Consider the following 27175-nt stretch of genomic DNA (forward strand, 5'->3'; position numbering starts at 1 on the left):
AGGGGTGTGCCATATCGTATCGTTTACAATATTATTGGTATATTTTTTTTATGGTTAAAAAAAATGCATATCATGATATTGGCAACGTTCCTGCTTCTTGATGTAGTGGTTAAAGTTGTTTTAATCACAAAAAGCTACTTACTCCCTGTGGCTAAACACATGCAGCTTTCAAAATAAGAGCACAGTGTATTAAGAGAACCCACCACAGAATTTACAAGAAGAATGTCAAAATAAGATGCCTTAAATAAAACATACAAGAACCTTTATTCTCCTTTACAAAATGCCATTAAAATATGCCCCCGAAACCCCTAAATGGTTATTTTTATTATTTGCTCATACTCAAGAGTCAAGAGTAAATTTTTTTGTATTTGGCAACTGTTGAGACTTGCACTTCAGACTACATTTTAGATTTTTAATTATTTATACAGACTAAAAAAAAAAATCATATTTTCTATATCTTTTTAAGTATTTCCTAATATTGTCAAGAATATCGTTATCGCAAAAATAGCCTTAAATATCGTGATATTCTTTTAGGGCCATATCGCCCACCCCTAATATGACAATGGCCTTAATGCATTAAAGGGTTTCTTATTTGCTGTTTTTATGTTTGTGAAATCTGAATAAAAAAGAAAGAAGCTCAGCACTGGATTTATAAAAATGTGCACAATGCAGAAATTTAAATAGTTGCTGTATTATATTTGACCTTAAATATTAAATTCCTTCCAAAGAATTTGTCATAAGTCAATATCTAAATAATCAGTGATCAGAGCTATGTGCTAATATCAGCGGGCTAACTCTAGGACATGTAACTATGGGTTTCATGATTAAACAGTACAAAACTTAACATTTATGGAAGTTTTTTTTTGTTTAAAAGCGGTTTGATAACAGAAGAAAGCCTGTAAGCTGTCAGGTGTATTGAGACCACAGGAGACAGACAGACAGCCTCCACACGGCTGAATTGGATGAGTGTGGTGGATACATAACTGGAGCGACTGCACTTTTAGTTTATTGCATGCTGAAGTGGCACAGCGAGCTCGCACTGCTGGATAATGTCACAGCACTCACTAATCCAGGCTCCATGGTCAGTGTGCGGTAAGGTGGTCAGAAGTGTCGATGCTTTGCTACTTTTTCAAATACCACCAGTTAAAACCATACCATCTCTCTTGATTATACATTCAATAGTGTCAAAAGTACAGAAGCAACCAGATTTTCAAACCAAGAAATATTGCCTTAATCAATAATGACATAAAGAATGCGTAGGAAAAACATTTCAGAATAATTATCATGATGTTAAAGAGTTAGTATGTATTCAGTGAGCAGCACCGTGTGCAGATTGTTAAAATAAAGAAAAAATGATCCTGTTTTGTGTGCCTAGGACTTCTTTTTTCTTACACTTAATATCGATATTGCAACATATTATACGGTTGACTATTGGTGCTATAACAAAATATTTACACACTGAAATTTTTGATAAATATTCATGAGTAATGTGGACATAGTGACTAAGTTGGTAAAGGCAAATATTTGACCATCACTTACTGTAATAAAGCTTTTAGACATTTAGTCATTTAGCCGACGCTTTTATCCAAAGCGACTTCCAGGAAGAATAAAAACAAACAATTTTTAAAAATCTTTTAAAAGCAGGAAACACTTATGCCATTTTACGATATTCTCTATTCAACCTTAGCATGCGGTATAGTTATTTAGTATAGTAGGGCTGAAACAATCAGTCAATCTTAACTATATTAACCACTTATATTAATAATCATTATAAGATTAAGCATTTCTTTAGCAAAAGTACCAACACGTCCTGACTTCTGTTGTGAATATTAGCTGGTTAAGTGTTTACTGTGATAGTAATCTATCGTTGGGTTTTGGACTGTTGTTTAAACAGAAAATAATTTTAATCGATAAATCAATAAAATATTTGGCACATTAACTGATAATTAAAAAAGTCCCAGTTCCATCAGCATATTACTTATTAATGCAATTTTTGGGGTAATATTATCTTATCGCAAAAACAGTCTCAGAGATAAAATTGGTCACTTTTGCTTCATTACATGACCGGCACATTATTTACTGGTGCAAATGTTTCTCCCCATTGACAGCTATTGCATCAGAAAAGAATAAGGAGGTGAATTTAACTGAACACAGCTTTGTCTTTCAACTTCAACACTCCATGTCAAGTCAAAGTCAAGATGAAATGTGTGCAAATGAATAAGCAACTAAACATCGACACTAACACAGCATATGGAATAAAATATGTCCGTGTTTGACAAACCACTTCTTAATAAATCTCTCAACTAGTTCAACCAAAAAAACAAATAAACGTTTTGAACCGTCCTTCCTTGCTAGCCGGCTTTTGCTAAACCTCGTCTATGGACACAAACCAGCCACCAATCATCGAGATCGGCCGTCTGAGACTTTGGTTCCAGTATTAAGCCTCGAGATAAACCCGCATTCAGACAAAAGTATCAAGGCTACCATCATCCCGCAGTCACCTTCTGATCCTACGATCAGGGGAACTCTATTTCTGCCCTCTGCCAAATGGCGCACCCTGGCAGAGAGATAACTGGGGTGTCTTTGTGAGTTTGTTTGCATGCAGTCAGGGGTACAGAGGCCGAGAGCTCCTATCAGGTCTCCATGGAGATGGAAACGGCTTGTTAGAAGCATGCTATAGACGGAGAATATATCAGAGGTCCACACAGGGGGACAACAGTAACTTGTCGATATTAAACAATGGAGCTGAGAACAAACAGGACGGCAGGAGGAGGTGAGAGCTGCATGGGCACCAACATGAAGGTATTCAGAGAGGTTAGTTAGGTGATAGTGGACGCTGTGAGACGTTCAGTACTGAGACCACAAACAAACAGTCAGGGGAAGTAGAGGGTGGGACGTGTCAATTCCAGAGTAGGGAGGATGATGGCCAAGTAATTCAAATACTTTGTCATCTTTTCAACACTTTTGTATCAGCTAAAACTAAGAACCAAAGCCAGAAACATTAATTCCCAAACAGAGTACTCAGAGAACATGTAAAGGTTTACAAAGACAGTGATTGACACACAATAATGGCAGAGAAGTGAGTGCCCCGACCCGTTCTTCCTTCCCCTTCGTCCTCACAACTGGGCCCCAAAACCAGCCCGAGTCTTTCAGAGCTCTTTTAGCAAATACACATATTCTGTCAAGCAAATACGGCAGATAAAAGGCATGGCTGAGTTATGGGAGAAGCGTGGAGACGGGGAAAACGTTCCAGCAGGAGTGGGAGGAAGGAAAATGACTTTAGATACACAAACCAACAGAAACCATAGCAGAGCTGAACATAGGAATCAAGACAGCGAAAACAAGAAAAGACAGAAATGTGCGTATGCGGTTACTTTTCTTACTAAATAACAACACAGTCTAAGAGAATTAAAGCTTATGTTGCACGGCTCTGCCCCCTTTTTTTTCTTTCTTTTTTTTTTTTTTTTTACCTTTTCCCGCGTTTCTTTCCCGATTCCAACTTGATTCCTCCTCTCCGTGCTCTCTTCCTCACTCTGGAGTTCATGCTTTCCCTCCTGACTTGCAGCCTTGCATCTCTATTTCACTCCAGTCTCGTCACATTTTATCCGCTGTTGCCTCCTCTCCTGTTCCTCAGACACCATTTCTCTTTTCTTCACCCCTCCACGCTCAGGACTTTGACGGGAAACGTGCCTTGTGGACAAAGGAAATTAACGGCCTGAGGAAAAGTACAGTATTACTACTTTTTTCCTCACAACGTTGTGCCGGAGCGGTGCAGAACCGGTTCCACCGTGCGCTACACAGGGAGGACAAACACACAAAAGTCTCAGTGGTGCAGAGAGAAGGCATCAGTCATCGTGTGTGTGTGTGTGTGTGTATGTGTGTGTGTGTGTTAGAGAGAAAGGAGAGGAGAGAGGGAGGGACAGAGATTGAAATAAAGGAAGGTGGGAGGGAATAGGAGGAGTATACGTGGAGAGAGGGGAGGAGACATTTTTTCTCCATTTTCCTGTTCACATTTTTTTTTCTAAACCCCTTCACCCCCTACCCCCCCAACCTTTTTTTTTTTGTGAAATGATCCCTATACTGTCTTCGTGTACACAACTGCCTTGTCAATAGGTCATTATTCTGCCTTTCCTCGACTGTTTTCCCCTCGTCATATTCCCCCTTTGTTGAAGCCAGCTGTGTCTTTAAGCTCGTGCACTTGAACTCAGAGAGTGCTTTTCTTTCTCGCTGTACTTCCCCTCTGCTGGCCCCCCAGCACACAGGAAAGAGACACAGCTTGCAGGAGAGAGAGAGGGAGAAAGAGAGAGAGAGAGAGAGAGAGAGAGAGCAGGACAGAGGGGCAAAAAGGGGCAGAGAGAGAAATGCAGATGGGGGAGGGGGAAGGTTTGTAAACTGTGCTTCAAGGCTGTGGAAGACTTGGAAATCAGTTGAAGAGATTTACAACATATGACCATCACAAATATATTTTAATGAAATCTTTAACCGTTTCTTACTGTTTTCTTCCCGGGCAGTGTATCAATATTTAAGAGATGTCTAATATGTTTGTCGGAGAGGTTGGTAAGAGAATAGACTGCTGTTGAAATATTGATTTGCGGTATAAAGTATGCCCGTGTGTTTGCAACATCATGAAAGCGTTCAATGGAGAAAGTGCAAGGTTAAGGTCAGACCATTAAGCAGAGCCTCACATATCTGCACAAAATCTCCATGGCAACTGCTGACATACAGGTGAAATGTTTCATAATAAGACAACTAGTTTGCGGTGCGGGTCATGAAGTGGATTATTATACCAGCTCATGCTTTTATCTATTTGTCTACTTTTCATAGAAGAGAAAGAGAGTGGGCAGTCCGCTCACCTTGACTGATTTAATTGTTGAGACAGCAGAGGGGGAGACAGAGGGGAGTCAGGAGCTCTGGCAGGATTCGATCGCAGGCCAGCGGGGGCACGCGGTAAACTGAACCACCCGACGCCTCTCACAGCACAGACCTGCATATGTTAAATAGTTCTGCATTATACAAGTCGTCCCTGAGCGTTTGCGTTTGTACAGAGTTTGTACAGTAGGTTAATAAACACGTCTTACATTAAAGTCTCATGTAACCGGAGGGCATTTTTATAACTTTTAAACAAAAGATCAAGCTAAACAATAGAATAATATGAGGAAACACAGAAAAAGACAAAGAATAAACTCAGCAGGCATCCAGAGCTGTGCCATAAAGAGAGAATAATAAACACAAGACGGTGCTGGCAAGTCCCAAAGTTTCCCAGCTGGAGTTTCACATTTCAAAACATCAGCTTTGAGCTCGGAGGAAAATTTGGGGGATTCTAAAAGCGTGTATGTTGTTTTTTTGAATGATTCTTAAAAACCTTAAAGCAGGGGTGTCAAACTCAAATACACAATGGGCCAAAATGTAAAACTTGAATTAAATCGCGGGCCAACATTGAACAAATAAACCTTTTAATATATACCAAACATGTTTTGCTTTAACATTAAATATGGAACCAGCAACGCTTATAAACATACAATATATAACTAAATAGTGCAGACATGCAAAATCAAATTTCAAATAAAAAACACATCAATGTCATTAATTTATTAAATAAAAATTAAATAAAAATCGCATGTCTCTTTTCTATTTGCATCCTTCTGATTTAAATATCAAAATAAAGTTTTTCAACAGGTTAATACATTTAAAAATAAAATAACAATAATGAATCTAGTATTAGCGGTAAATGCGCCGTATAATACCGGCGGGTCAGCTTTTATAGTACAATTATAATATAATAATTTGGTATTGCCTCGCCAAATAAAATTACACTGCGGGCCAAATTTGGCCCTCGGGCCAGAGTTTGACACCCCTGCCTTAAAGAGAAGGCAGAAGTTTGGTACAAGCAGGAAATCACTTGAAAGGTAATATACTTGAAGTTTGTTGTATTAATATTTATCTTACAATTATTGATTTACTCTTCCTTATACTCCTCTTTATCCTTTTCTGTATTGCGTTGTTTACTCCTAATGCACTTAGAAGATGGGTAGAGCCGTAATGTATGCTGTGTTTAGACTACGACCATGTGAACCAAAGAGAGGGACTGAAATATAGGCAATTAAAAAGTCACAGACCAAATTAAATCGGGTGAGAAATGACTTTCTTTGATCCTGTCTAAGGCTTAGATCAATAAGATATAAGGGTGGATATAAGGATGTCTTATCTACAGAGAAAACACAAGAGGAGGGAGGGGAATGTCACCATGACATGAACATACAGCACTTGATCTGTGACGCTGGAGGGCCGTCTGCAAAACTGGATGAGGCTGGGAGACTTTTCTTTATATTAACTTTTAGTTTTTTGGGAAAAATTTTAGCAGGTTAATGTGGTATTTATTTGGAATTTACCGATTTGAAATATCAATTGTGTGAATTGCAATATTTGTAGAAGTTTTGTCCCTCACACCCTAATCCAGCTATTCTCAACCTTGGGGTCGGGACCCCAATTGGGGTCGCGAGATGATTTCTGGGGGTCGCCAAATCATTTGTTTTAGTCTTTTTTGTCACTTAATGTCTTTTTTTGGTCATTTTGTGTCTTTTTAGGTCATTTTGTGTCTTTTTTTTTAAATCATTTTGTGGTCAATTTGTGTCTTTTTTGGTAATTTGGTTTCCCTTTTTTTTGTCATTTTGTGTCTTTTTTTAGTCATTTTGTGTCTTTTTTTGTCATTTTGTGTCTTTTTAGGTCATTTTGTGTCTTTTTTAAAATCATTTTGTGGTCAATTTGTGTCTTTTTTGGTCATTTTGTGTCTTTTTTTGGTCATTTTGTGTCTTTATTTGGTCATTTTGTGTCTTTTCTGGTCATTTTGTGTCTTTATTTGGTCATTGTGTGTCTTTTCTGGTCATTTTGTGTCTTTTTTGATAATTTTGTGGTCAATTTGTGTCTTTTTTGGTGATTTTATGGTCAATTTGTGTCTTTTTTGGTCATTTTGTGTCTTTTTTTAGTCATTTTGTGTCTTTTTTGGTCATTTTGTGTCTTTTTAGGTCATTTTGTGTCTTTTTTAAAATCATTTTGTGGTCAATTTGTGTCTTTTTTGGTCATTTTGTGTCTTTTTTTGGTCATTTTGTGTCTTTATTTGGTCATTTTGTGTCTTTTCTGGTCATTTTGTGTCTTTATTTGGTCATTGTGTGTCTTTTCTGGTCATTTTGTGTCTTTTTTGATAATTTTGTGGTCAATTTGTGTCTTTTTTGGTGATTTTATGGTCAATTTGTGTCTTTTTTGGTCATTTTGTTTACTTTTTTGGGTCATTTTGTTTCTTTTTTGGGTGATCTGAACTGTGCGTGTGAGATTGTGTTCAGTGAGCGGGGGTCACGGACAACATGCAACTAATACAAACTACAACTAAAAAAAAAAAAATACAACTACTGCCCTAATCAACATGCACGGGAATGCAGAATCTGTTGGGAAGAGACAAGATTTTGACACTGGTGTGTTTTAGGTTTTGATGGTAGTCTGAGTGGTATTGGCCAATGACGATTGAGATGAATGCAGGAAAACATGTGGAGAGCAAAAAACACAAAACGCATTGACCGAAATGCAATCTCAGACCCCAGCTACCATTTAAGAGCTAATATCTCGCCATTTTCCATGGTTTTCTTGATAATGACTTTGGTTATTAGCAACAAAACCATGTAAAATGTCTCGATATCAACTCTTAAATTAAACTCTTATGAGCTATTTTTGTTGCTATCATTATATTTGTCCAAACAAATGTACCTTTAGTTGTACCAGGCATTAAAATGAAAAATAAATTGTCTAATATTGGTCTAATGGTCTAATATTTTTTTTCCATGCCTGTACATTCATATGCAGATATCGGTTTATAGTCATGTGGATTTAAAACCATCTAAATCCACACAGATTGTTGTCCCACGAGGCTAAACCACCATCAAACTGGTAGCACAAAGATGTCTATCACCATGGTGATCACCTTTTTCTCACGACTACCCAGTAGCATCTTTTACACCGAGACTCTGTCCCTCCTGTCGGAAAGTGTTTCCCTTCATGTTTAGAAGATAGCGCCCTCTCCCTGGTTAGGGTTACAGATAAGGTTTGATTCAGATTTAGAAACAGATATCAATGGGGAGTTTCAACAATAAAAGTTGATAATTGTAACATCTGTTGTCCTACAGGAGAAAAAAACTATTTTGAGTTAGCATTGATACGCTAATGGCTACTCTTGTAGCTGTAACAAGCAGCGCCGCTAGCATCAGTTAGCCGCTAGCTTTCACTAATGAATTTCACCGCTTTCCCGCATTTCACAACAAAGAAATAAGAGTTATCAGAACTATTGTCCCTTGTTGTGAACCCCAACTTAAAGATATAAGTAACAACAACTCACCAACTTGTTTTTGAGCAGACAACTGGCTTCCTTTGTTGTGCTAACTTACATTATTGCCCTAAATGTCAATAATTTATATTTCCAAGTTTTACCAACTTAAATCACTGTTTTAGGCCAAAAAATACAAGTTGGCTTTTTTGCAGTGTGAATGCCGGCCTTTCATTCATCAGGTGGCCAGAGTCACAGCTCCAAATGTATTATATTTGTTGCTCAGTAATTGCACGGCGCCAGTTTGCAAACAAGTTTGCCATCTTAAAAGTTTACATGAATGTTTCTGCTGCGTTTATGTGGCCAAAAACAACTCTTAATCAAGAGTGAACATGCCATCTCAAACATGATTTTGAAAAGCATAAACGTTTTTTTCTTCTTCTCTTTATCTCATTAAACATTTCATCACACCTCAAATCAATTTCTTGAAGAAGGTTGAACCCCCCCACACACACAAACACACACAGACACACACACACAAACAAACACACACTGCTATAGCTCATGCAGCAGGTAAAGGTCTGTTTCTATGGTTTTTTGATAAACACATAGAGCATTTATGGCAGCTAAGATTCTGTAGCTAAGGTATGTCTTAATTTCTCCGCTTGATCCTTAATCTTAGAGCGTGAGAATAAGTTTTAATTCCATCTTTTCTAAAAGACAGACGTGTTTTCACTGATCTCAATATTCCTTAAAAATACAAGAAAATGGTGTAAAAGGATCATAAACAGCATCGGTCTTGTTGATGTGGTTTGCCTGCAAGGCGCCAAACTGAGAAAAGCCAACTTTTTCAATCTAAAAAGAGGCCACTGGTCTAATGCATTGCAAATACAAATAGGTATCGACCCACTGAGAGGTGGAGAGGAGGAGGAGGAGGAGAGGAGGAGGGGGGATGGGCAGATGATAAAGGTCAGAGGAGGTGTGTGCTGCATTCGCTCATACCTTTTGTCAAAGAGGCAAATGCACGTTCCGTACTTAACCACATTATGGGGACCAGAGAGAGGATGCCACGAGAAACACTTCTCCGTCTTAATGCAGACAAACTGTTCCCCCAGCCCAAGGACAGTCATTACCTGAGGGGGAAGAGGCAGCATGTGTGTTAGGGGAAGAGATGCTTATACTGGCGCTGATCTTGAAAGGGCCTGGCCGATCGATCGCATTAAGCTCCCTGCGAAAGAGAGAAATCAATATGTTTTTAAAGGCGAAGCAGGCTGCATGTGGTGTATGCGTGTGGGCTTCATTGATATCGCCAGACGCGCCGAGAGAGAAGCTGTTCCTGAAAAAGAACGATCACATTTCGAGGTCAAGTGGTTTCACTTCCAATACTTACCTACAAAATCATGACACTTGTGAGAGATAGGTACATAAAGAAAAAAGTAATAAAAAAAAAACGTATGGCTGTTTAAATGGAGTGTCCCAGTTTGGGTTCTCATCATCACAGCAGAATACTGGCCAGTGTTTGAGCAGCACAGACGACACACTGACAGCGAAAATCAATAGTTTTCAGACGGAGAAAGTTTATGTAGAAGCTCGTCAGAGAAAAACAAAGAAGCAGAACGACCTGTGACACTTTGAGAAAATGTATCGCTTCTGTAAAAGACACTGTAATGCAATTAGTGTTATAGTTAACAAACAGGAATCGCCTGCAGAGGTTCAGCTCAAGGAGACGCAGTGGGAAGGAGGTCAACGAGCGCGCAAGACAGAGCGAGGGAGACAGGAGGGAAACAAAGACAGAGAAGGCAATTTAATTTCCATCAGTCGTCAAAACAATGCTAATCAATATCAAAGACACCCACTCCTTAACACTTTCTACCTCTCTCATCCCACTCATATCTCTCTTTTTCTGTATCTCTGTCTATTTCTATCTCTCTCATACACGCTCACAGCAATAATTTACTCTTGAGTTGGCATCTGGGACAGCAAATGTGATCCAGTAGTGGCAGCAGTGAAGAAAAATCCACACAGATCTGACAGTGTCCTCATAGTACCTGCACTGGCACCAACACACAGTGACGGTGGCTGCTGGGAGAAAGACAGAAAGAAAGAAAAATGGAAAATCTACACAGACAAAGAAAACAAATGATGATGAGCAAAATAGTGCAGGGAAGAAAGGCGAGCGGCAAGCAGGTGTGTAACAAAAAGGAAGAACAAACTATAAGGGGGATAGAAGAAATGAGAGAGGCACAAAATATAATACATAATAAAAATAATATAGATAGGATTAGGGGTGGGCGATATGGCCCTAAAAGAATATCACGATATTTCAGGCTATTTTTGCGATAACGATATTCTTGACGATATTACCAAATACTTAAAAAGATATAGAAAATATGACTTTTTTTAGTCTGTATGAATAAATAAAAATCTAAAATGTAGTGTCAACAGTTGCCAAATAAAAAGAAAATGTACTCTTGACTCTAGAGTATGAGCAAATAATAAAAATAACCATTTAGGGGTTCCTGGGGCATATTTTAATGACATTTTGTAAAGGAAAATAAAGGTTCTTGTATGTTTTATTTAAGGTATCTTATTTTGACAGTCTTCTTAACACACTGTGCTCTTATTTTGAAAGCTGCATGTGTTTACCTACAGGGAGTAAGTAGCTTTTTGTGATTAAAACAATTTTAACCACTACATCAAGAAGTAGGAACGTTGCCAATATCATGATATGCATTTTTTTTAACCATAAAAAAATATACCGATATTATCGTGAACGATACGATATGGCACACCCCTAGATAGGATTATTTTCAAGGTCCTGCAAAAACACAATATTTAAATTAAAATTTGAGCCTGATGTTTGACTTAAAGATGTAAAAATTGGAGGGATGACGGTTTGGTTTGTTGACAGCTGACAGATGCAGGAATCAAGAGAATAAGTTGGTGCATGACGATGTCAAAGTGAAGACTGAGAAAGAGAAGCAATTAAGTTTCTGCTTGTTTAAGTGCAATGTGCTTTAGAAACATGCAACCAGAGCTTCTAACTGGGTGGAATTTAAGAAGGGAAACCAAGCTGCCCTCTAGTGGTCACAAAGAGAAACACACTGTGGCTGCTCAGGAGAGAAATCATAGAGTGAAATATAACAAACTGATAATAATAATTAATATAATATCAAAGGCAGTGGTGGAATGTAACATTTACTCAACTACTGTATTTTACTTGAATATTTCTATTTATGAAACACAATATTTCTCTTCATTTAAGAGGGATATAATATTTGAAATTAATTATTAATTAAATTAAATAATGATATTAATTAAATCAAATTATGTTTGCAATAATTATAAGAATATTATAATTAATTAATGTTATAATAATACTATAATACTTGAATATTTCTATTTATGAAACACAATATTTCCCTTTATTTAAGAGGGATATAATATTTTATATTTTTATTTAGCACAAGTTATAAACTGGTAAATTAATTATTAATGAAATTAAATAATGAAATTAATTAAATCAAATGTTTGCAATAATTATAAGAATATTATAATTAATTAATGTTATAATAATACTATAATACTTGAAAATTTCTATTTATGAAACACAATATATCTCTTCATTTAAGAGGGATATAATATTTGATATTTTTATTTAGCACAAGTTATAAACTGGTAAATTAATTATTAATGAAATTAAATAATGATATTAATTAAATCAAATGATGTTTGCAATAATTATAAGAATATTATAATTAATTAATGTTATAATAATACTATAATGCTTGAATATTTCTATTTATGAAACACAATATTTCTCTTCATTTAAGAGGGATATAATATTTTATATTTTTATTTAGCGCAAGTTATAAACTGGTAAATTAATTATTCATTAAATTAAATAATGCTATTAATTAAATCAAATGATGTTTGCAATAATTATAAGATTATAATGAATTAATGTTATAATAATACTATAATACTTGAATATTTCTATTTATGAAACACAATATTTCTCTTCATTTAAGAGGGATATAATATTTTATATTTTTATTTAGCACAAGTTAGAAACTGGTAAATGAATTATTAATGAAATTAAATAATGCTATTAATTAAATCAAATGTTGTTTGCAATAATTATAAGAATATTATAATTAATTAATGTTATAATAATACCACTCTGAAATTCTTCATTATGAGTACTTATTTTTTGGTACTTTTAAGAATATTTAGCTTATAATACTTCCATATTTTTACTTTTATTTTGTACGCAAGATTTTTTATTTAGTAGCCTATATACAAAATGTAATTATTTCTACAATTATTTTTATAAAAGGATCTAAATACGTATCCCACCACTGCTAAAAAAAAAAAAGAGTAAATTATCAAATCCCAGCAGAACATTTTTAAGGAGTAAGGGGAAAAAATAACCCCATAGAGTATTATCTTGTTATTATGATATATGAGCATGCACTGTGTGATCTCGAGCTGCAGTCTTTCAGTCTGTGTTGCTATGAACTGCTGGTATTTATGGATGCCTTATTGATCTTAAACATACACACTTACATCTCGTTATGGCTGCAGCTCAGCGGTCAAAAGAGCACTGGGCGGTTCTACACAGGGGCCTCCAGAGGCCACTGCCCCTGTAAAGAAGCACTCGGCCCCTGTGTCAAATTAATAATAAAATGAACAATTCATAACGATGAACGACGGAACAATTCTTACCTATTTCTTGTTCAAACGATATCTCATTGTACGCAAAAGGAACCCAGAATGTGTACATTGTATAATAGTTTAATTGTGCAATAAAAGCTTGTGTATATTTAAAAAGATCATTCTCACTGTACTGCACTTTCAAAATAAAAAAATTGTGCACAAAAATGAGAAATGTCATTGTCGTACAAAAATAATTGTTATAGTTGGTAAGTCTCATTGTTTTAATCATCTTCCAAATATACTTAAGATTACTTGAGATTTTTAAATAAGCTAAAATAAAGATTTTGAATGTTTAAATATCATCTTTGCCGTTTTTTAATGTGCTCCTCTGATTAAATAGTGGCCCCTGTTTGGCCCCAACAGTAAAATTGATCTGGAACCGCCACTGCTGGGTGTGTAAGACACAACTCCAGCTTTTAGTACAATTAGCTCAAATACATTTTTTTAAAGACGTGGGGTGGGATTGAACAAGTTTTTACTTCTTCCCACCCCTTTTCAAATATGTTGTGGCATTTTTATAGAGTGCTTGGCAGCCTTATCAGTGCAGGAGTCACTAGGGCTGACTCCTGTTGATGCATTATTATTATTATTGTATTGTTGTTGCATATTTGAAATAAATCAAATCATTCATTCATTCACATCCAAATAGGCTCAATGGCGTCAGTTCCTTAGGAAACTGCAAATAACACATTTCATCACACTGTTAAAAATAATTGCCTAAGTCATTTTTTGTCAAAATTGTCCCCCCCCCCCCCCCCTAAATCATCTCCTCATAGCCACCTATGGTAAAATCGCCTACATCCTCAGTTGATCACATCATGTGATTTTACCCCTTTAAGATAATGGCCTATGTCAAGTGTGTGACTTAAACGGATTTATTATGCCTAAATCAGAATAAAAATGTGACTTAGGCAATTTTTTGAACATGTCTTTGTGACTTAAGAAAGTTATGGTATCACTTTATTTTGAAGGTGTCTAAATCATTCATGCTTTACAACTATATTTTTTACAACCCAATGCAGTGTTCATTCACCCACCATAGTGGGGATTTCTCCCTCAACTAGGCTATAAATTTAGAATTTGTCAAAATGGCCTATTTCACGTTCCCCACAGTTTAAAACGTGGTAACCTGTCTGTGTACTTAACATACCTTTTCTTTTCAGTTTGTTGTTTTACTGCTGAGTTTGATAAACTATGTTTACCCAATTTTACTGCATCGTCATTCTGCTCTCGTGTTTTTAATAATTCTCTCAGAAAGAAGTTGGAGGTCCTTAAAGCCTGTTTTTGACCAGGTACCTTCACCTCCGAATAACACGGGAAGCGAAAAAAAAGAAGCTAATGCTAACTAGCTTTCCCTAAGAACCACTACACCTTAATTAAAATTATTTTTTTTACCAGCAGTTTGGTTTATAAGAAATATGCGACGGTTGGTGGTGTTAAATCTTACGTTTTCTACCAAAAAAGAGAGTTTAAAAAGTGTGCAGCAGATGATAATCCACCATTATCCACATCTTTGTGATGACTTCTTCTTCTTCTTGTTTTCCCGCACTCGGCGCTATTGACATTGTGAGTGTGCTGCTCTCTATCGCCACCTAGCGGCCACACTAGCAATTGCAACTAATACACGACTTAAAAAAATTGCATGCAGCCACTGTCCTTAAATTGAAAATAATGATAAATAACAGCAAAACCCAGGATGTTTTAAGCAACACATTGATCCTGAATTAGATTAAATCAAATTCTACATTAGTTTGCTGCCAGCAGGTGTTAAAATTATATATTACATTAGATGTTACTTGCATACCTCTACATTTTAGAGGGAAACATGTTTTACATCACTCTTTTAATTTGACAGCTATAATTGGGTACTTTGCAGATTATGTTAATATGATAATATATACATATATATATATACATATATATATATATATATATATATATATATGTATATATATATAAACTGTGACATTCCCTATTTATTATGATTCATTTAAACGTATTTCATATTTCAAACATATCCTAATTATGTTGTTTCAGATATTTATTTAGCCAATAAATAAATGAATACAGTATATACTTGGGTTAATGCTCATTTGCATTCATATGGAAGAATTACGAAATAATTTCCATGTAGGCTACATTCACAAATGTAAAGCAGATGAAATAAAAGATGCATTATTGTATTTTCGATTGAATAGTATCACAAAAGGGAGGAAAAAATAGAATAGATAATAAATGAAGTAAAAATAGTGTATAATGTAAGATAAAAATCTGTGTATTAAACAAAATAAAAGGAGACATAAATTAGATCTAAGTATAAGAATAGCAGATAAGAACGTCTGGGGTTATTCATTTCCAACATTTATCTTCCTCTTAGTCTTTCTTATCTTCCTTAACCTCTTAAAATGCTGCTTATATGTTAATGTATAATTATTACATAATATACACAGCAAATCACAGATTTGGACCATTATGCTCCACAAATTATTATTTTATTATTAATATATTACTTTATTATTTTGAAAGTATGAGCACTTTTTGCTGGTAACTTACAGCTTATGTAATTGTTTTATTAAAATAGAACAGTTTTTACAGTAGTATTGCTACTTTTACTTTAGTAAAGGGTCTGACTGTTGTTTGTTCTGATCTATATAGCATTCGTAATCACAATATTAATCTTTAATCAAGGAATGTGCTATAGCTATAACATCTAAATCTTTGATAAAGGTTGCCTTGTAATAATGGGTGGGGGTTTCAAGAAAAAGTAGGTTACCTGCCAAACATAGTCAGACCTTTGATAAAAAATACCTTCACAGAGAGCTAAACTAAGGGGTAAACACAAGCTGTGGCCCCTGTGTCAAATTAATAATAAAATGATCAATTTATAACGATGAACAATTCTAACCTTTTTAATATCTCATTGTACACAAAAGGAACCAAGAATGTGAACATTGTATAATAGTTGAATTGTCCAATAAAATATTGTGTATGTATATATATATATATATATATATATATATATATATATATATATACATATATACACTACCGGTCAAAAGTTTTAGAACACCCCAATTTTTCCAGTTTTTTATTGAAATTCAAGCAGTTCAAGTCAAATGAACAGCTTGAAAGGGTACAAAGGTAAGTGGTGAACTGCCAGAGGTAAATAAAAAAAGGTAAGCTTAACCAAAATTGAAAGATAATGTACATTTCAGAATTAAACAAGTAGGCCTTTTTTCAGGGAACAAGAAATGGGTTAACAACTTAACTCTATGGAGTCTTGGGCTATTTTGTCCATTTTTTAAATTCTTTTCATGTCTTTGTAAGTCATTTTGTGTCTTTTTTTTGTCGCTTTGTGTCTTTTGGTGTCTTTTTTTGTCATTTTTGTCTTTTTTTAGTCCTTTAGTCCAACATAAAATGTGTTTTTGAATCTTTGTTTTCAAACACTATCATGCTTAATAAAGAATTTTAAATGTTGCAAATGTGCATTAATTTCAGAGTACACTGAGACATTAAACTGCATAATTTTCAATTAAATTCTGGAAAAGTTGGTGTAGTTGGTGTACCAGTAGTTATATATATATATATATATATATATATATATATATATATATATATATAGATCATTCTCACTGTACTGCAAATGATTAAATGAGAAATGTCATTGTGTCATTCAAGTACAATAAAATACAATAGAATAAAATACTGAGGTAGCATAAATAAAAACAACAATAGAAAAAAACACAGAATAGAACAAGGACACTTAAGAAGTAAAAAGAGAACATCAATTGGTAGGATGGTTGGTAAGATGATGGTAATAATTAAACTGGTGATATGATGCAACAATGCTATAGTGACTAGACGGTATATAATAATAATAATAGTACAGTATATAATGTATATAATATAATATGTAATAATAGATAATAAACAATATAAAAATAAAATGAAAAATATAAATAAAGTAATTATAAGTAAAATAATATGATATATAATATATATAATATATAATAATAATAGTAATAATAATAATAATAATAATAATAAATAAGGCCGGTAAGGCCGGTATAATAATAATAGTAGTATATTACAGTATATAGTAATAATAGTAATGGCAGCAACAATATATATAATAATAATAATAGTAATAATATTAATAACATAGCAAAATAAAGGTTTTGAATGCTTAAATATCATATTTGCCATTTTTTATGTGTTAATGTGCCCCTCTGATTACAACAACAATAACACTGGCCCCTCCTTGGCAGTATTACGCCAGATGTCATCATAGCATAGGCCTAGTAAAAGTCCCAGTGTCATTTCTGAGGACGTAGTAACGTTACAGCTCCGTGTAACAGAGTGAAATCCCCCACTCAGCTGTTTACCTTGTTGCCCATATTTGGGTCGGGCGGGGTGTCGCTCTCCTCGCGGCGGGCCAGTCAGCGCTTGCTCACGGCGTCGCGTAAAGGAAGTGAGTCACGCTGACGGTAATGTTACGTCTCTGTTGCAGCAGCACCGAGAAGTGAACAGAGAACAAGGAAGCAACATGTGCTGACCATAATAACTCTACACATCACACAGACAGACAGCAGCGAGACAACACGGAGCAGCGAGACCACGCACACACTGCTCATATTCACTAGGACACGTTTTTATCGTGAGTAACATTGTTTTATCTAAAGAAAAGTTGTGTTTGTTGTGTCGTGTTAACATTGTAAAGCGTGTTTTTGTTGTGAACATGTGAAAATGTGAACTGTTTTAAAGCACACTGGCTGGTTATTTTGTCGCCGTCGTGTTCGCTAAGTTGTTACAATGTTGTTTTCTTTTATAATTCATGCTTTGTTCGGTGCGTTTTTATTGTTTCGTTTTTGTTTTGACTCTTTTTCTCAAACTTTTTTTTCACTACCATACTTCTAATCATGTCTTTATACATTTGTTTTTACTTTTTATACATATATACTTCACAATAATACTATATTATCACCTCAATCTAGATAATATACTTTTTTTTCTTTTTCTTTTAAACCGAATTTACACCCGTGGGCTTGTTTCTGCTAATTTCCTCTGGGGGGTTTCCGCGCTGTCAGAAACCCCAACTGCGTTATTTCCAGCTTGCAGCGTGAAGTTTCCTTTGTCAAAGCAGAACGAAGCAGACTAAACGCTACACTTGCTGTAGTTTGTTTTATCTTTTTCTAATTTTCTGGTTGTAAAAGTACAACCACGCGCACACACACACACACACACACACACACACACACACGCACATGTCTCTCCTTACTGAGTTGATCCTTTACTGCTTTGTTGTGCCCTCTTTGTCTCGCGGAGACGCCAAAACAAGTTTCGTTGTCACTCAAACCGAATATCGACGAAACTAAGAAGAAAATGTCTTCACCTGTGTCAATCACACTTGCATTCTCCTCTTCTTGCCTGTTTAGACTGATTGTGTATTGCAGTGGTGGAAGAAGTATTCAGATCCCTTACTTAAGTAAAAGTACCAATACCACACTGTGAAATTACTCCACTACAAGTAAAAGTCCTGCATTCAAAACTTACTTTAGTAAAAGTACAAAAGTATCAGCATCAAAATGTACTTAAAGTATCAAAAGTAAAAGTACTCGTTATGCAGAATGACCCCACTCAGATTGTTAAATATATTCTCAATATATGATTTGATCATTATTATTGATGCATTTATATAAGCAGCATTTTATTTTTCAAGGTAGGGCTCATTTTAACTATTTAATATACTTTTATGAGGTCTAATTTAGAAAATGTCACTTTAAACTTTAAACCGATCATGTTTTCATGTTAAATCCCGATCTGAAAAGTAACTAAAGCTGCTGGCTATATGTAGTGGAGTAAAAAGTACAACATTTGCCTCTAAATGTAGTGGAGTAGAAGTATAAAGTTACATAAAATGTACCCCAAAATTTTACTTAAGTACAGTACTTGAGTAAATGTACTTAGTTACATTCCACCACTGGTGTATTGTGACAAGCTGCTTGGCCTAAACTAGGACACACATCACATATATATAGTTATGCAAAGCATAAATGCCCCAGCCTGTCTTCTCTCAGTATATTACCATCTGAACTGTGTGTGCATTATTGGCAGCAGGAGGAAATTCTCCCTCTGAAAAAGGCTCAAACTGTCTTCATGCTTAAAATCCAAACAGTGACAGCAGGTCACTGTTCAGTAAACAGACACACTTTGGACATGGTGTGCAGATAAAGATCTCATGGCTTGCAGTCAAAAAGTTTTTATCTGATCAGATCAAACAGGTGAAGTAATCCGAGAAGACAAACGCCACCATCAGTGATGCGGATGTCTCTGAGTTCCTCTAGTATCTGCTAACGTGCATCATTAGTTTGGTGTGATGCAAGCTAGTTGAAAACATGACTCATCCTGGCTGTTTTCACTAGAATATATGCAGTAGTGATACGTACGTGGGGTGTTGTAAGTTGTCAGTGAACACCTGGCCCTCCAGGGACAAACGCTGCATTATGATAATCACAAGTTAGTTTAACTATGTTGTCCTTGGAGCATCAACTTTCTTCAGAGCAAAGAAAAACAGATCAGCTGGAATGCTCCATCAGATAAAGCAGTATATTCTTAATATTAAACGACAAATACAAAATATATGATCTAGCCTATGTAAGACATGAAAAAGATAAGAAAATAATACAAAATATTCAATAATAATTGATAATTTATTATCTGATTGACAGAAATTGAATTTGCTATGATTTTAATAAGGGGTTTACCCGTTATTTAGAGAAAAAGTAAAAAGTTTAAACACACAATCTTCACAAATGTGAATATTTAGTGTATTATTTGTCCTCTACTGTAATAAACTGAAAATCTTTGTGTTGCTGCTTAAATATGTCAAACTTGGATTTATGACATTGTCATGGTCACTTTCATTATTGTATAACATTTTATAAACAAGAGTTGTATTCAGCGCTAACTTTTTGAGCTTTAAATCTAGACCGTTCAACCCAAAATCAAAATGTTTTTTTCTTCTGACTTTAGTGCTTTTTACAAACCCAGATGGCTTTGGTGTCACACATCCTTGTTCTTGTTTTTGTCCTTGTTTTAGCTTGGTGTTTTTAAATGATTAACTCATGTTTGTTTTGTGTTATGATTGTTTTATATGCACCTTGTGCAGTGGCACTCTTCATTTCATTGTAAAGTTGCCTCTATAATCACAAAGACTATTTGGCTAAAGACTATACTGGCCGTAGAGATGTCTGCCTTCTCTCAAATATAATGATGATGATATAATATAATTCACTTGTGCTTAAAGATTTAATACTGAATACAATTCAAATGTATTTGGTAGAGCCTTAAACAAGTTTCTTTAAGGTAACATTAGAAGAAAATGAAGGTCAAAGCTAGTTTTAACATTCTTTACAGTCGCACCAGAAATCTGAAACTTGAAAACATACCAGAAAAACCTGTGTTTATGTCTTTGTGGCAGACAGAGTGACGTCCTGCAAGTCAGCATCTCTCAGAATGTATAGCAGGTTACTGAGACTGTTGTAATGATCATGTTGAGTTGCTCAGTGATAGAAAGCAAAACAGAATTATGTCAGGAAGCTACAGCCTGAAGGATCCATGCTGTCTGACCCTGTTGGCCCTGCAGACTAACAACATCTATAGCCCTGGAGGAGATCTATAATAAGATAATGGCTAAACATATTTGTTACAGGCTTAAACTTACTACTACTTTTGCTTGTTGTGTCACAGGCCCATCACTGCTCTAAGTGGAGGCTGTGGCTGCATCTACCAGGGCAAATAATAATTTTCTCTCACAACAAAGTATACATGCTGCAGCAACAGTGTGGTGTTTGGAGCCACAATAACAAATGACTGTCTGCGTCTAAAAGTTCAAGGCACGTCTTTCTTGTCAGGGACATCAGCAGGATGTTAGCACACTGAGCCACTTCAGCTGCAACGTTTGAGTTGCCTTGGCCTTTATGGAACACGCTCTTCTCTCTCTGGTCAGGCTGACATTGGCATCCAACCCAGATAGACATGCTATCAGAGGATAAACAGCACTGGGTGCTCATTTGATTTGCATTTTAGAAAATGACATGTCAGCATGGCAGCGCTGCTTTGCATCTTGTTTGCATGTATGCAAACTCTGGCCTTTGTCAACAGCGTCAGGTCTGTAGCTGTAAAATGCCAAGCAGAGCTTCTAAAAACAGGCTCAGGGGCAACTGCACAGGGAAGTAATGTGTTATCAGTGCAGCTGAAGTTCCTGCCCCCCCCCCCACACACACACACACACACACATCACTGGAGGAAGTCACAGTCTGTTACTGAAAACTCAAATTGCTCTACTCTTTTTACTTTCTGCACTTTGGTTTGCATGATATTGTGATTTACATAGCCACTTCCTCATGTACATGGAAACAACAACATGATTATGTTGCCGACCTCAAGTTTTTCTTATCTTGTTCTTTTATACAGTCACCATGAAAAGAGAGGTCGAGGCTGGCGTCAGCTTCCTCAAACGCCTGGCCGTGGCACGTGGCAAGCTGAGCGCAGCCAAAGGAGAATTGTTTTCTGAGAAGCTACAGAAACTTTTATGTGACAAATACGACGAGCACTGGTACCCTGACCAACCCAGCAAAGGCCAGGCATATAGGTAACTACCAATATGTAGAAGTTACACAATTCAATAAATGTATATTTGTGTATCTGTGAAGTAGGTATAAAAATTTAATGTTAAATTAAAAAAAAATAATACTTTCCTTTGTAATTACCAAGAAAAATGGAAGTAAAATGAAAAGATGGGTTTTCTGTAATATAAAATCAGTTCCACTTGATTTTCTTACTTACTGGCTGTTCTATCAATGTTACGGTCAGAGGGAAAACACATCACAGAGGCAAGGTTATAATAGTTTTGGATTTTTCATTAGTTTTAGTTTTAATTTCATTGTGAATTTTGTTTTCAAATTCAGTTAGTTTTAGTTTAGAGTGAGTTTGCTAGTTTTAGTTTAGTTTTTATTAGTTTTAGTGTTAGTTTTAGTTTTTTTGTAATGGGTATGTGCCTTAATTTCCTTTGGTTTATCCATCTCAGCCCCAATAAGGTTATTAACTCTTACAGTTCTGGGTGTTTTGTATTTTGGTTGGAGTGTAGACATCCCAGTCTCAGTAAACATATTTACCATGTGTTCCTGCATGTTGAAATAGAAAAACTGAATTATGTATGAAAAAAGTTGACAAAGACGAAAACGAAGGACATTTTCACTATAATTTTAGTTAGTTTTAGTTAGTTTTGTAACCACACAATACAGTTTCAGTTAGTTATCGTTTTTGAAAAAACTCTTTCAGTTAACGAAAATGTTTTTTCAATTTTAGTTTTCCTTATTTTGTTAGTGTTCGTTAACTATAATAACCTTGCACAGAGGGAGAGATCCACATAAGAAAGCACAGTCTGATATGTCCAATCTTTCACAGATGCATCCGCATAAATAAGGAAGAACCGTGTGATGAAGCCATCGTGAGAGCATGTGAGGAGAGCGAGCTCACACCCAGTGAACTCGGCCTTCCTCATGAGCTCACACTGTGGATCGACCCACTGGAGGTGTGTGCAAGGTGAGTCACTGGCTGAGGCAAAGAAAAAGAATGACACACTTCCATAATAAACGGGCATTTCTCAGTCTAGCCAGGATTTATGAGCGAGTTGTTGTCATGGTTCATTCTGGGAAGCGATAAATAAAACGTGGGAAGTAAAGAGTAGGAATATGGTTTAAAATTAAATTAAAAAATGGCTTTGGGGTTAAAAATAATCCTCTCTTTCTTCACAGATGTACAGAGAACAGCAGGCCGTTCACGGTGGCCAGCTTCGAGGAGGAAGGTGTGGAGGAGAAAGCGGCTGACTCCTCGGTGGACTCGATAAATCTGGACACGTCCGATTACCACTCTGCTACCTCCTCAGATTGTGGCTCCACTGCGTCAAGCGACACAGAGGAGGAGGCGAAAGATGGCGAGACAGAAGGAGAGCAAGAGAAAGAAGAGAAGGATGTCGTCAAGAAAGAGGCAGCAGAAGGAGACACCTACACGATAGCAATGGTGCCCAGGATCCGCAAGAAGCACGGGGAAGCACCAAATAAAGTCAAATACGTCAGAAATATGGTAAATCTTTTTCTCTCTCTTATTTGTTGGTAGACACAATTAAGGTATAGTTTGTTTTTCTGTGCTATAGAGCTTCATCGTTGTAAAAAGTTGTTAAAAACGCCATAGCACTATTATTGTTTTGTACACAGTGTGGGGAGGATTCCTTTTTTTTAAATATACACTACTGGTCAAAAGTTTTAGAACACACCAACTTTTCCAGAATTTAATTGAAAATGATGCAGTTTAATGTCTCAGTGTACTCTGAAATGAATGCACATTTGCAACATTTAAAATTATTTATTGAGCATGATAGTGTTTTGAAAGTAAAAAAAAGATTCAAAATCACATTTTACGTTGGACTAAATGACTAAAAAAAGACACAAAATGACCAAATAAGACACCAAAAGACACAAAATGACTAAAAAAAGACACAAAATGACTTACAAAGACATGAAAATAATTCAAAAATGGACAAAATAGGCCAAGACTCCATAGAGTTAAGTTGTTAACCCATTTCTTGTTCCCTGAAAAAGGCCTACTTGTATAATTCTGAAATGTACATTATTTTTCAATTTTGGTTAAGCTTACCTTTTTTTATTTACCTCTGGCAGTTCACCACTTACCTTTGTACCCTTTCAAGCTGTTCATTTGACTTGAACTGCTAGAATTTCAATAAAAAACTGGAAAAATTGGGGTCTTCTAAAACTTTTGACCGGTAGTGTATATATATATTTTTTACCTATTTCATGACAGATTACTGAATACATGCCCTAAAATGTAATTTGTCACAAATGAGTTTATTATTCAAATTAAGTAACAAATACTTTGGGTTACTTTTGGAATACTTCAAAATCATCTTGCTGATCTAATTTGTCTTATATTTTCACACCAAAATGTGATATGAATTTCAGAACAAAGGAAATAAAAACAAACAACAATTGGGGAGTACAGAAAAACACTTAGGCCACGCCCTATCTCACAATATTGACAAAAGCCAAAATATTATTAATTTATCAACCCTGTGAATTGGATCTACAGCAGATTTTGATGGGTTCTTCCTCAGGTCATACGTCTCCCTTCCACCAAGTTTAATGAATATGGCGGCTCTAGTTTTTCTGTTATCCTGCTGACAAACAGACAAACCAAACTCCTCGGCAGAGTTGATAAACGCTTTAAGTAATCTAGTTTCAATTTTACACATTAACTGTATTCACCTCATAAAACTACAGTTAATTGACAATCTAGTATTGAAGCACAGAGCGTTACACCCTAAAAAGTTCTGAATGTGTGTGTTTTGTGTATGAGTCGTAAGCTAGTCCGTATGAATAAGAGCTGCAGCTGCTGATGAGTCATTCCTATGTGATGAAGTTTCACTATTGTATGTTTTATGCTGGGTTTACACCAAAAGATTTCCACAGTCCCAGACTTAAAACTGAAAGTCTTTAGTAAATCTAGGTGTTTTACTGGAGTCACAATAATGTTAGTCAGCTCAGTCCTAAATACAAATATAGTGATGTCATATATTTACGGCCACAAGCGGGATTTTGGGGGCGCTGTTTCTTAGTAAAGAGAACAGTAAGCAGCCCCAGTTAACATGTATAAATAAATGTATACATAAATAAGTAATAAATAATTGATGATTAATGTGTGATCAACTAAATGAAAGTTGATAGAGCTGATAAGTATAATTATTCTTATTAAACAAATTATAATTAAATAGGACATAAATGTATATCATGAATTAATTTCTAAATTTTCCTTTCCTTTATTCTTCCTTATCTATTCTTCTTGTCTATTTTTACTGTAAAATAGTCAACTTTTCATGTCAGAAAAACAGAAATCCTTTTTCAGCTTTGTGAGGGGCATTTTGTGGCGTCTTCCCCCTTTTTTTTTTTTTTTTTTTTCAACACAAACCACTGCCCACAAACATTGCATGGTAGGTAAAAAATGCTAAAAGAATCTTGTTGTAGTCTTGTAAATAGTGACCCTGCAAGATTCACAGTATTTGTAGAATCTCAGTGTGAGACTAGGCTGGGACTAAAAACTCTAAACTCTTGTCTTTAGATGTGAGCAGGTGTGAGCTGATAGTCTTGCAGGAGTCTTTCCAAATCTTTTCAAAGTCTTCTGGTGTACACTACCGGTCAAAAACACCCCAATTTTTCCAGTTTTTTATTGAAATTCAAGCAGTTCAAGTCAAATGAACAGCTTGAAAGGGTACAAAGGTAAGTGGTGAACTGCCAGAGGTAAATAAAAAAAGGTAAGCTTAACCAAAACTGAAAAATAATGTACATTTCAGAATTATACAAGTAGGCCTTTTTTCAGGGAACAAGAAATGGGTTAACAACTTAACTCTATGGAGTCTTGGGCTATTTTGTCCATTTTTGAATTATTTTCATGTCTTTGTAAGTCATTTGTGTCTTTTTTTGGTAATTTTGTGTCTTTTTTTTAGTCATTTTGTGTCTTTTTTTGGTCATTTTGTGTCTTTTTTTAGTCCTTTAGTCCAACATAAAATGTGATTTTGAATCTGTTTTTTACTTTCAAAACACTATCATGCTCAATCGAGAATTTTAAATGTTGCAAATGTGCATTAATTTCAGAGTACACTGAGACATTAAACTGCATCATTTTCAATTAAATTCTGGAAAAGTTGGTGTGTTTCTAAAACTTTTGACCAGTAGTGTATATGTAGCATTAGAGAGGAAAGTACTGTCCTTTCCTCCCATATGGACAAAGTGTGTCTAACCTGCTGGAAATGCTGGAAACTCTCCAGCATCCCTTCTAATCTCTGGTCTTCCCTCTCTTCATCCTCAGGTCCCTCCGAGCCTCCAGTACTTCTACCACCCTGCTCCGGTTTGGCCTCAGTACAAGAAGGCGGCTCCGGTGTTTGTCAGCACGGTGTGTGCCCCTCCCCCGCCACCGCCTCCGCCCCAGCAGGTATTTAGCTACTACGTCTTGCCGCAGCCTTGCCCGCAGTTCATCCTGCCTCAGGCCACTCTGCAGCCGTGGGGCGCTGTGAAGGGTTAGACCGTCCTGTGAAGGTGGATCGAGAGTTAAAAGCTCCTTCAACTGAGCCATGTCGTGTCACTTCTCTGAGTTCAGCTAAAATTGGGCCAAAAAAAGAACTTCTTTCATAGCCCAAAGGTTTTCTTTGTGCAAGCTGTAATGATTCCTCTTTTTATTTCTGTTGTAAAAATGTTTTTTTTTAATATATCAGGTCTGCACTGCTAATTTTGCTACGTACTGTACAATCACTGGGTGCTCGGATTAACTCAGGAACTCTCAGCAATATCCTTAATACCAAATAATTATCTTTTCGGGTGTTCTGTTATCATGTTTATCTCTTTGTCGATACACGGACCAAATATGGTCCACAGTTTCTACTTCACAGTTAATAAATGTAAAATGTGATTCAGGGGTTTAATCTATTGGAACTAGAGTGACACAATCTGTTTATTAAGAAAAATATTTTTACTAAACTGCTTGTAAATAATAGAGAACTTGGATCTCGTAGACTGATGCACACTTTCTAATCTGTCTTTTTGTTGTAATTTATTCAGCCACCACTAGATGGCAGTCAGCTCACATATAACACATGGAATTGTATATTTTTGTATGAACAGTGACTGCTGTAAATTGCAAATGTAGCTTCGTAGATCATGATTTTATTTTTAATGGCTTCAACTCTCTGCTGTCAGTACAATGTGTAGATATTCAGCTGTATCTGTTTTATGGCTTGTTTGAAGCTTTGTGTTTTTAAAAGTTTTTATTGTAGATAACCGCTTGCTCTAAAAATCTGCCACAGCTCTATAAATCCTGAATACACATCACTCACTGATTCAAATACTGTGACTTAATTTAATTATATTGAAGCATATTTATTTTAGCGACCTGAAGGCTCATTTGTGTGCTTAAGCCTTGTTTTGCTTCCATCTTTTATTATTATTACATTATTATTATTGCAACTCATCTTGTGCATTGGCCATTTACCTTTTCTATTGCAGCAGATTAAATCAACTCATA

General features: G+C 35.6%; 1 protein-coding gene across 1 annotated transcript; it reads left to right on the plus strand.

Moving 5' to 3' along the window:
* Positions 1–17521: 17521 nt before the first annotated feature.
* On the plus strand, positions 17522–27175 carry si:dkey-79d12.5 (maternal B9.15 protein). The gene is made up of 5 exons (XM_059338507.1): positions 17522–17684; positions 21503–21680; positions 22496–22633; positions 22846–23173; positions 25967–27175. Exons 2-5 carry the CDS (start codon positions 21508–21510, stop codon positions 26177–26179), a joined length of 852 nt encoding a protein of 283 aa, XP_059194490.1. The 5' UTR covers positions 17522–17684; positions 21503–21507; the 3' UTR covers positions 26180–27175.

Source organism: Centropristis striata, chromosome 8 (assembly GCF_030273125.1).
Source record: "Centropristis striata isolate RG_2023a ecotype Rhode Island chromosome 8, C.striata_1.0, whole genome shotgun sequence".
In the NCBI taxonomy this organism is placed as follows: Eukaryota; Metazoa; Chordata; class Actinopteri; order Perciformes; family Serranidae; genus Centropristis; species Centropristis striata.